Source organism: Podarcis cretensis (assembly GCF_951804945.1).
Source record: "Podarcis cretensis genome assembly, chromosome: 4".
Classification (NCBI taxonomy): Eukaryota; Metazoa; Chordata; class Lepidosauria; order Squamata; family Lacertidae; genus Podarcis; species Podarcis cretensis.
This window is the reverse complement of record NC_137173.1, coordinates 28,104,724-28,116,860: the sequence shown is the minus strand read 5'-3', so window position 1 is coordinate 28,116,860 and position 12,137 is coordinate 28,104,724. Positions and strand designations below refer to the sequence as shown.

At 39.3% G+C, this 12,137-nt stretch overlaps 1 protein-coding gene across 7 annotated transcripts in view; it reads right to left on the bottom strand.

Annotated features, from left to right (window-relative positions):
- Positions 1–441: 441 nt before the first annotated feature.
- B3GLCT (beta 3-glucosyltransferase) overlaps positions 442–12,137 on the bottom strand; it is an 81,413-nt gene continuing 69,717 nt past the window's right edge. For all 7 annotated transcript variants that reach the window (XM_079973862.1, XM_079973866.1, XM_079973865.1 and 4 more), the window contains 3 exons: positions 9,563–9,682; positions 7,759–7,903; positions 442–2,905 (listed from right to left, as the gene is read on the bottom strand). In XM_079973862.1, coding sequence (XP_079829988.1) covers positions 2,744–2,905; positions 7,759–7,903; positions 9,563–9,682 — 427 coding nt within the window. In that variant the 3' untranslated portion in view covers positions 442–2,743. The remainder of the gene's footprint in view (positions 2,906–7,758; positions 7,904–9,562; positions 9,683–12,137) is intronic.

The window sequence follows — 12,137 nt, the reverse complement described above, 5'->3', positions numbered from 1 at the left end:
CCGGTTCAAGGCTACTTGAACTGCTCTGACAGACATATGCGAAAAATGCAACAAGATGGTTGAAGTTTTGAATCTTCACTAGGAAATGGTTTTTATGGATACATGACAGTTTTCATTCTTGCAATCACCTATCTTTTCCTTTCCTTTATGACTTAGGAGGCAAAGGTGTTCCACTTCACTGCAAAGGCTTTCAATCCAAATTGTTCAGGGACACCAACCTTCCAGACCCTATTAGGTCTGCAATCATAAGCGCACATAACTGGAAGTGAGTCTCTTCAGATCCAGTAGCATTCACATTGAGTAAACAAGCAAAGGATCAGGCCACACAAATTCATCATGCATCATTTTCTCATATGATACCCCTACTTATTTAAACATAAAAACTGCTAGGGGTTATTGGTTCATGACTCTGTTGCCAAGAAAAAGTCCTAGTATAATACATTCCAGGTTTTTAAACAGTTGTGTTTTATTCCATTTTAGATTTACACAGTTTGAAACAACATAAATAACAATATACGCCATACAGTTCAAAAACATAGAAGATCTGATTATCAGTAGAAATATCTATTGTTTAAGGCACTGAGAGAGGGAAGAAATAGAAAGCATTTAAGATGCTGGTTCCTCCAATTCAAGCACTTGTCCATCTCGAATGTGCTCACCGTACGCACGCTTAAAAATACCCAAGCTACATTCATGGGCGTGCGCATACTGCTTCAATAATTCCTGACAGAAAAAAATCCTGTCCCATTTTTGTCAGTGGTAAGAAACTGCTTTGCTTTGGAACATAATGAAGTGCTGTGCTAACCATGTTTAAACATATATTAAAACAATTATACAATATGGCTTTAAGACCCTGTATTTGGTTAAAATACAGCAAGCAACATTAGGTTAGGCAACCTCAATTGGCCTTCAACAAAACGAGTTTTGTTATAAATGTTAGGACTATTATGATAGATACTATACAAATCTTTTCTAGGAGGACTGCAATTAATTTTCAACCACAAAATTTTGGTGAGTGAAGGTATGGAAGATTCACAAAGGGAGTCCTTGTTTGTCTTTTTAATACTCCTTATTTAGCCCATACTCACAACTGCTTCTTTCCATGATCTGTAACTTCAGGGTCTTGAAGAACAAACAAAATCAGTGGTTTCTTATCATGAGGTAATCCCAGCCATTCAGAGATCTTGTAGTTGATCGTATTAGGGCACGTTATGGTATTATGAAGCAAAACCAGAGTGAGTGCAATGTTTCTTGTTACCAATCTGAATTAGCCAGCATTTTTGTCCCATTTGCAATTCTTACAATAGGTAATTGCTGAAAACATTTATGTGTGTTTCATGGATGGCGGTGAAGTTTTTCACAATTACTCATCCCACCCGCCTTGCTTTTGGCTTGGCCTTACTCTTGGCCTTACTTAAACTGAATTAAAAAAGCTGCTTTCAGCATGTCACAATTACATGTATAGTATCCCTTCAATAAAAGGAAGTGGTAGATGACATTCAGTTATGGATGTAAACTAGAGTTCAGTCTTGTGCGTACAAACTACATAATGCCATGTAAGGAAGGTAAGTATCACAACGGTAAGTTTCCAAGATTCATTGAGATACATTTGTTAACGGAAGTGTAACCAGGTTTTTGGAGTCTAAGTACTGACACCTTGTGGCCGGTTTAGTAACACCAAGCCTTTGCATTTTAAATGATCTATAAATTGTGTGTGTGTTTTGAACAGTGCATGTTCATACAGACAGAGAGGGTTATGACAATACAGAAAATCTCTAGTCTGATAGTCAGACTAATTCCAACCTCCCTTCTGTTTACATACCAACAGAAAAAAGATCCACAAAATCCTTTGCAACTCAGGACTCCTCTGCACTTCCCAGGCATGGCCAGCACTTTAAAGCTCCATGTCCAGAGCAAATGGTAATCCATGGAAACTCCAAGTTGCAGTTTGTAACACTTCAGCTTTAAAGAGCTGGTTTTTGCGGAGAAAGTTCTGAGGCAGAGAGAGAGAGAGCTGTAAAGCCCGGACCTATGCCTGGAGAGAATAGGGGAAAAGGTTAAGTGTGGATAAGCCCTCAAAGGAGTTCAACATACTTTATCATGAGGCCCCTAATATGCTACTAACAACCAGGGTGGGGAGACAGAACCAAGGAAGACAGGGGGCTGATCATTGAATTTTTAAAAAAATTTTTTTTTAAAAAACTTAGTATTTGACATATTATGGATGTTTACAAAATTCGAAAAGTAAATGTTATTTAACAGTAAAAGACCTGTAGCCCAACAAACATATATGTGTGTGTGTAGATTTACTGAGTTTATGTATGAATATGTGAGCGTGTGATATGTATTTTAATTCATTCTGGACGGGGATATTTAAGGAGGGACGCAGTATTAGTGTGTGCCTGTGTGTGGAGGAGTCCCATAGGGCTCAATATATATTTGTTTTCCCTCTCTCACCATTGGTACATACACAAAGGAATGCTGAAGCACTGCAAGGGAAGAGGGGTCTGTGCGCCCTCCCCACGCCCCTGCCCAGCCTTCCCTAGTTATGTGATGCATGTCACTAGTACACCAGAGGGAGAAAACAGGAAGGTGTGCCAAAAGCAGGACCGGATCATGCCCTAAGTGTTCAGAACCATGTGGGCAACAAATCATTATAAATACAACAACAAAATTCAGGCGGTGCTCTAATATTAAACCTACAGCAATATTTATATATTATATAATATATATTTATTAAAAATTATAAGTCCTCCCGGACGTGTTTACGTCCATCTTGAAGATCTTTCTGTTCTGGTGCCAACCATGTGAAGTATACTTTCACCGGATCGACGTTCCAGTGTTTGTGAAATGATATTGGAACTTGATGGGAAAGATAGTCCTTTGGGTAATCCATTGGCCGAGCCTAAAAAAGGTGGAAAGAGAGTCAATGAGTTTCATGTGGCATGAAAGCTTTTACTAGAATCACACATAAAGATGCCTTTATGCAGTAAGGTCAAGCCCAGTGAAGACAATTGGACCATACGCATGGTAGGGGTTGCATATACAGAGTATGTGTGAACATTGGGCTTTATGCATGTAAGACTGGGTGCCAATGTGGATCCAACACACTAAGTGGAATTGGTCTGGCATGTTTCCAACAGACAGGATCTGAATGTCCACATACAGCTAATAAAACTGCCACACTGTTTCTTTCTGTATGTATGTTAAACAACTCGGATATACCTAGCTTAATACATACAGAGATTTTTAGAACCATAACCACTTCATTCACATATAATCCATTAACTATAAAACCATTTTGTTGATAGGTTATGATCTGAAGGAAAGAGAAACAGATGCAAGTTGTTTTATTGTTACATATTGCATATTTTGCACTGAGAGAGAGATCTGGTTTAGAGTTGAGAGTATAGCATAATGAAAATGAAGGGTGCAATTAAGATAAATGCCTACTCTAGTCAAGATAAACAAGGGAAGATGTCAACTAGATAAAAGAAACACATCAAACCCAAGCAAAAACTGATGAAGTAATGATCCAAAAATATTCCTCTGAAAAATAGATATCCACACTTCTCTTATCTTGTGTAGGGGGAGATTAGACACATTTTTAGTAGACTCCTCCATAGATTTTTGGGTTGAATCATGTGACCATAACGTTAGCTACAGAAAAACCTGTGGAGCAGTTCTTAACTACATAAAAACCTAATGTGGCAAGAATCATTGTTATTAAACATCACTGTTCCCAAGATTTCTAAGCAACACAGGGTTGGAGTTCCCATGCAATATATTTATTAAATGCCACTGTGTAATTAGCCAGGCTTTTCACTGGAGTCAGTTGGTGGGAGCATATTTTGGAAGTACTCAAAGAACTTCACAAGCTTCCAGTTTAAAAATTCCTTCCAGTAGCACCTTAGAGACCAACAAAGTTTGTTATTGGTATGAGAGTTTGTGCATGCACCCTTCAGCTCATACCAATAACAAACTTAGTTGGTCTCTAAGGTGCTACTGAAAGGATTTTTTTTGTTTGTTTTGACTACGGCATACCAACACGGCTACCTACCTGTAACTAAAGTTTGTGAGTGCAAGTCTTCACCTTTAAAGCCCTATATGGTTCACCACTGGAGTTCCTCCTCCCAGGACTTCCACCATCCAAGGTAAGACTAAGAGCCTTCGCAGTGAGTTCTACCCTGTTTGTGGAATTCCCTCTTGGGGGAAGTTTGCATGATACCACCACTGTAATCACTTCAGTGCTAGGCAATTTTTTTTAAAAAAATTCTCCCAGGGTTTCTATTATATAACATTTTATTTTAACCAGTTGTTATTTATGCATTTTATCTTGTTTCTGTAAGCCACCCTGAAAGCTCTGCTGAAGGATGGTATATACTTTTTTTGGATGTAATTAATTAATTAGCATTTATTGTATTCCACATTACTCAAGTTTGCATTGAAATCATTGAAGCCTTCCATCCTTGCTTGAACTTCCTGAAATGAAATCAAATTCCACTTTTGTTCCAGTACCAGAATCTGATTGCCAACACAATCATGGTGCTGAATGATCAATAGGTGACATTATTACCATAATACAAATCAAGCATCTGGGGCTCTTGCTAATCTGCAAAGTCTATTGAGGATCAGGCCAACAGAATGAGACAATTAAAAGCAATTTGTTCATGAAAGCCTTTTCAGCATCCCAACAGGATCTACTTTTCACTGTCTCATAATACAACAGTGCACATTAGTGAAGTATTCATGCCAAAGCAAACAAATTTACACACACTGGTTGCCATTAAATATTTAAATTTGCCTCTGTAAATCTAGTGAAGGAAATAAAAGGGATTTTAGATGACAAAATAATTAATTATACCTCAGCAACACTTCAGCATTGTAATCAGGCAGTTATTTTAAAAGGGCAGCTTATTCTAAAGAGATGTCTCCCCTTCAACTCTTGTTTTCATGTTCTTATGGAATTGAAATTTAAATATGTAATTGAACCCCAGGAAAGAAAAGCAACCCGGATTGCATAAAAATGAATGGGCTATTATTGCACAAGGCCCTGACATGGATTGCTGTTGTTGTTGCAATAGAGAAGATACCTAGAGAAAGTCTGTTTTCTGCTTCATTGCTTCTGCTATGTTGTTGAGATTGAAATCAGAATATAACTAGATTCCTGGACAAAATCTTATCGTAAGTATTAGCATCAATGGCAAATACAAACTTTAACTAATTTGGTTTTATGCTTAATTCCATGCTGTTTGTTTAACTCTCTAACTTTTATGGTTTGGACAGGGGACTATGAGGGGACAGACCATAGTCCAGGGGTTAGATGCCTATTTTACATGCAAAAGGTCTTAGGCTCAATCTGTGACCCATCTCTCTCTCTCTCTCTTTATGAACCAGGTAAGAGGAAGTGATGTGAAAGATCTCTGCTTGGAGCCCTAGAAATCTGTTGCCTGTCAGAGTAGATAACATTGCACTGGGTGAAACATGTGGCCTTGTTTGTTTTAAAGTTGATGCCATAATAAATATGTTAGTCTTTAAGGTATCACAATGCTAGCGGAAATTTAAAAAAGATTAGTTGTGGACAGTCCCTCACATAGTTAATATCACTAGTGAGAGAGCTGGTTCGCACAAAATGTTAAACCAAAGTATAATTTAGAGTGAACAGACAAGTATGCAAGCTCCCAGAGAGGAGATCACAACTGCTTTGTTTCTCTGCTGGTCTGGCTGCTGCTGCTACTGCACTGCTGAAAACAAAGTCATGAGCTGTAAAACTTGCCTGGAGCAAGACAAACCACTCGGATGACACGCTAAGCCAATTCAGTGTTTTTAAGATGTCACAATATATGTTGGTTTTTTTGCTGCAAGAAATACCCCTTTCAGCTCCCCCTCTGGAAATGAAGGCTAAACTGCAATTTAGTTGAGAAAAACTGGGTGACTTCTGGGCTCAAGGGAGACAGAATTCCTCTGGCTGGAATAAATCACCTAGTATGTCAGGTTCTGCCTACCTTATTACTGTATTAACCAGTCAGTGAGGATAATGGCGACGAATGCCCCAGAACAAAGGACCAATCATGACTTGAGTTTCCTATCTTAAACTGTTGATTCCATGTTCAAAGAGAAAATTCCATTAGATAAACTATATGCTGACCTCATCTGAGATCTGAGGATGTATATTAATTCCCTGTAATCCACATCTTCCAGAAGGACATACAAATCTCAAATGAAATTGTCCTTGGTCCTTCTAACAGAGTGTGTTAAATAGAGGCTAAAGCCATCCTTCAGAAGGAAGATGGTTGTTTAATGTGAACAAGGAAGTAGAAGGAATATGCACATGTTCTATTGGAAGCTAGAACGTCTGCATCAGCCTATGAAATTAATCCAACACTGAAACATACTTTGTTATTTAAATCACATTTCAACTTTACCTGGTCACACTTGTTACTGTTTTCATATTACATTTACAATCAGGTTCTAGATATATGTACTCAAAACAAGTATTTACATCTTGTATTAAAATACAGATAGAAACATGCATTGCCTTTTGGGAAATGAATAGGTTTGACAAACCAATAAAGCATGTTTTGTGTGAGAAAACTAAATACGTAGCTATACGTAGCAGAAACTAAACAAAACAAACCTTGCCTAAAAAGCTAAACCGTAGTACAAATTCATCGTTAACCAATTCATTCTCATTAACCATAAGAGCTAAATATAAAAGCTGTGGAGTGTTATGATAGTAGCATTCTATGAAACAGGAGAATAGCTGTGAGAGAACCCTCTGGTATAAGAGCTGCTGACAGTGGAACAGACTCCTTTGCAAGTTGGCAGACTTCCTTTGCAGGGGGTTGGACTAGATGACCCTCAGGATCCCTTCCAACTCTACAATTCTTTGATAGGTTTTTAATTATAGGTTATAAAGTGACTAAGGCAAGACACTATTTTTTATATATATTCTTGCCAGAACAAAGTAAGAACCAAGTAAGATGTGGTGATATACCTATTTTTAGAAATGCGGTACACTTTTAAGCACTGCAATATTAATGGCCTGTTCAGCTAACATTTCCTTCCTTCCCTGTTATTCTGAAAGGTTTTACATCTGTTCTCTAGCAAAAAAAAAAAAATTTTTTTTAAAAAGCAGGTTTTGTTTGTTCGTTTTTGAGTTATAACACAATACTCAAAAGTTCCATTTTTTCAGTGGGTATGTGTGCGTAAGACTGAAGCCTTTATAATTTATTTATACCACTTCCAGAGGGTCAGCACACCCTTTTCAGTTTGCAATTGTCTGTGTATCCCAGGTTCACTGACAAGAGAAGACACTATGCAGGCGCAACAAGATTTTCCTAATATTATTTCCCATTTCAGAATTTAATAAATATTCCCCCCCCCCCGAAATTGTGTTTCTGTTATGTAAGCAGCTTAAGGGTGAGATCTAATAGTGTCAGCTGGCTTGCACAACAAACTTCTGCTTATGGGAATGGGGCTTTCCCTTCCACCCTCCATCAGCTCCAGAGGAGATGGATGGGGGTGGGGTGCAGGAGTCCAGAGAGCAAGGGGAAGTTCTGCCACATCAACTGGTGTGATGTTGGATCTTGCCCCAAAATCACAAACTTCTCTTTACCCTGGCTTGCAGAACTTGAGGTTTATGTTTTTAGAACCCATCTTATTTTTGTTACCATAAACCGTTTTTAATATTATGCTTTAATGCTGCTATCTGCCCTGGGGCCTATGAGTAATAAAAATTTAATAAATTATACTCACCTGATGGAAGAGAGGGCTGTGTGTTATTGGAATTCCTAAACCACTGAAACACATTCCAATCACCATATCATCAGGGGCATCATTACTGTAACACCGGCATTTACTAGCAAATAATCTTTGGATTGCTGCTCTACTGAAAACCATCCTTAAATGACAAAGTTAACAAGAAAAGTTTTAACTGTTATATCACTGCAAAAAGGTGCAAATTATGGCAATTACAAAATGACAGCACCAAATACAAACAGTCTACTAGCACAAAAGGTGTTTGGTAAAATTAACACTTGGGTCATGGTACTCATAGGAATGAATGAAGATTGGTTGTGGACACTCCTTTATATGGTGAATATCACTAGTGATCTAGAGCTGGTTCACATGAATTGGTAAGTTAAACCATGGTTTTTAGTTAACAGGTGAGTGTGTGTGATCCTATAGAGATCTCACCTGCTTTGTTCCTCCTCTGGTCATGTTGCTGCTACGAGCTAAGCAATGGTTTGGCTTACGACGTCATCGAAACCTGGGCTAATGGTTTGTCTTTCTCCAGTCAACTTGAGTTTACAGTTCATGGCTTAGTACACATCAGTGCAGCAGCAGGAGAAGCAGGGAAGGATACCAACCACTGCAATCTTCTCTTTGTGAAACCTCACATTAGCCCTAAACTATGGTTTGGATTAGCATTACACGTGAACCAGCTCATGGTGTCAATTGTAACTATATATTACAGTCAGTGGCTCCTTTGATATTAGAAACATATTCCTATCTCACCTCTGTGCTTAAAAGTAATGTGCTTAAAAGCGAGGCTCATCACAACCGGAGAAAGTTAAGAAGGGTATCCAGTTGCTTGTGAAAATATTTACCCAAGCCACTAACCATGTCCTTTAAGATTACTGGAGTCTTATAGTCACTCCTTTTGACGCTGTAAGTTATTTCATAAGATGATAAGAACAGCATTTCTCCCTCAACTGATTTTTCTTAGCAGGGTAACAGCCAAGACAACTGTGCATCAAAAAGAGGCTCAACGCACTGTGAATGTGTAGAATGTTGTTAATGTACATGTCTCCTGAGCAGAGCAGAGACTCTAATGCTGTTATGCTGCAGTCATTTGGCTGGGTATTCCACTGCAGATGCCTCCTCTTGTTGGAAACAAAGCACCCTGAAGCACCTTGCCTGAGATGAGAGAGGGCTGCAGATGCAAAGAACTTTCTTTCCCAACAGAAGAATGCAGCACTGCATCAGCAGTCTTGAGTGAAAAGGTGCGGCAGCCACCTCAATACATGATTTTACCTGCCTCTCCTGTGCATGGAACTTATTCACTGCTCCCATGTGAAATGATCATTTTATTTTGCCCTAATGCACATCACTTTACATTTGCACCCACTGAATTGTATTTACCATTTTACTACCCATTCGTTCAGTTGCAAGGAATCCTTTGGGAGCTCATCACAACTCCTTTTTTCTTTTAATCACCTTGAACAATGTGGCCTCATCAACAAGCTTGGCTACCTCATGGCTCACCCTTAATCATTTATAAAACATTAAAAAGCAAAGGTAGTGAAATGCCTGCCAAAAACTTTTCTCTTCTGCCAGGCCCACACAGGCAATTAAGAGTACATCACCCACAGTGGTCTATCAGTGATTGTTTTTCATTTCTTTTTGCTTCTAACTTGCTTTAACTTTCTATGATTTTATAGCTTGGTTTTATGTTGTTGTAAGTGACTGTGATATATTTTTTATGATACAGTGGTACAGAAATGTTTTTGTAAAATAAATAAATAAGTCCCATTTCTGATTAAATTAAACAACTTACCCTCCTCCACCAGTGATATAACTATAGCCTCCTGACCCCAATCCATAGCCATAGCGTTCTCCAATAATCACTGGCTCGGTTGGGTTGTAGCAGCTGAGAAATTTCTGGAGCCTAGAAATGCTAAAAGATGAAGCAGCATATTCAAATACACTTAATTCCTTTAAGCAGTTCCAAAGCTCTTAAGCTGTCAGCCTAAACAAAACGTGCAGATTAATTGTTGACATTGAAGACTAAAACGAATGTCTTCTGATTATTTTAAGAAGTTGTTTCTCCACCCCGCCCCCCAATAATAATATAAAAAATCCTCTTGGCTTTGCTTCAAAGTCAGATCTATATATTTAATGAAATATTACTTTAAAAGGAATATTTAAGTTTGTCTGACACACAGTGTCTTTACTTCATAATAAATAGCCATAGTTTTCCCCAGACTATTCCCTAAGGATGGCAAGCAGGAATGATTTCGGAGTTCAAAAGACAAATAGATCTTCATAAAAAATCTTTCATGTCAGTGTATATCATTTTAATGCATTTATATTTCAGAGCAACCTCAAACAAAATTAAGCAGGTTCAGAGAACTATTGTATTTCACGTTATGAAAGAGGTATTTCTTGTCTCAAAATGTATAACTAGATCTCACCATCCAAATCCTATGAGCTGTTGTGCTGGAAAATTAGGGAGCTTCCAGATGGTGCTTCCACAGCAATTGGAATGCTAGTGCCAGACTCAGCTAACACTCCCCCATAGAGCTGTTGAACCAGCTCTGAGACCTTCCTAAATATACTGCATTAGTGAAAGGTACATTGTACCAGAACATCATCAAATCTTGTATCATGTTGGGGCCCCAAGCTAGGCTGAGAAATAGTCCATCATCTTGAAATCTACTGTCTATGAACATGTGTTTTAAGGTAAATTATTCAAACATGCAAATTACTTTGGTATCACTAAAGGCACTGGGAACGTGTGCTACAGTATAAGCTCCAACTGAATGGGGGAACATAAAAATGTTACAACGAAAGCAAATTTCAGAAAAGGTGGGGTGCTGCAGGGTTCTGTCCTGGACCAGTTGTTCTTCCAATGTCTTTATAAATGACTTGAATGAAGGAATTGAGGGGACATTCATCAAATTTGCAGATGATGCCAAAGCAAGAAGGGTAACTAATGTCACAGAAGACAGACGTGGGATTCAACGTGACCTTAGCAGATTGGAGAACTGGGTCCAAACTAACAAAATGAATTTCGACTTCCGGTTGGCGCCGGCGCTAATGGCGGCTCGCTCTCCGTTCTCCGGAGAGAGAGCTGCTCCGCGAGTTCGGGTCTGACCGCTACGGCGAAGCGGGGACCCCTAAAATCACAGGCGCGGAAGCCTGTGAGCAAGGAGACTCGGTGGGCATCGTTTGCGCCCCCTTTTACTGCGAAAGAGCCTTTTTAAAGGCTCCGGAGGAGCATCGGGGGAGCGCAGAGCTGAGAGTCGCTACCCAGCTCGTGGAGTGAAGCCGCATCGCCATTAGCGGAGAGCGCCGACTTCTTCCTGTTATTTGGACTGAAAGAGATTCCCGTGAGTAGGATTGGCAACCCTTTCGGGACTTTAAATTTAACTTCTTCAAAATTTGGCCGAAAGTGGGGTTGGTTAACAAAGGAAGTCTGCCTTCCCCAGATTGCATGACTGCTAAAGCAACGGACTTGGTAAGCTGCAATTGACATCTTTTAAGGGAAATTTTTAAAAAAAGGATTAACCCCAGCATTGACTTAAGTCCTCCCCCCTAGGGAGCAGGAACGGGGGGGGGGGGGTGAAGAAGAAAGGAAACCTGCAGGGAAATTTTTTAAGGGACAATCTACCGCAGACTCTGTCTCTGGGAGCGGACTGCCTGAGTGATACACTTTGACAGGGAGCTGTCAAAGACATTGCAAAGAGGAGACTTTATTTGATACAATTTATTGAGACTTTGTAAAAATTATACGGTTGCAACTAAAAAGACTGAGAGAAGTTTTTAGTAACTTTTCCCTCTGAGGGCTTTTGGATTCATTGTTTCCTTGCTATACTGAAGATTTCAGCTCCCTCTAGAGGGCTGGAAGTAACAGTTGCAACACGATTGTTAGTCACTGGTTTTTTCCATTCAAACCTGTTCCTGTGAGAACGACCTTGGGACATGAGCGGCCCTGGAGATGAAATAGCAACAAGATCCAAGTCCAAGGCAGCACATAAGAAAAGGGGCTCCTTATCAGGACTATTGCCAACAGGCCCAGGTGGACAGGAAAAGGGAATAAGTGCATTCATGGAGTCAGTGACGCAGGCATTATTGAAGATAAATGAATCTTTAGAAAGATTGAACAAACAGAGTACAGAAAATACTAAGCAACTGGCAGATCTAACGGCAAAATTGGATTTAAACACGAAGAGCGTAACGTCTAATACACAGATTATACAACAGTTGGTAGAGGAGAACGCCACAATAAGGAAAATTGCAGAAGAGGCTAAATCTACTGCGGAATCTACACAGGAAAATTTAGTTCCTGTTTGTAGGAGGCTTGACCAGCATGAGGCGACCCTTTCTTTATGGGACATGCAGCGTAAGGA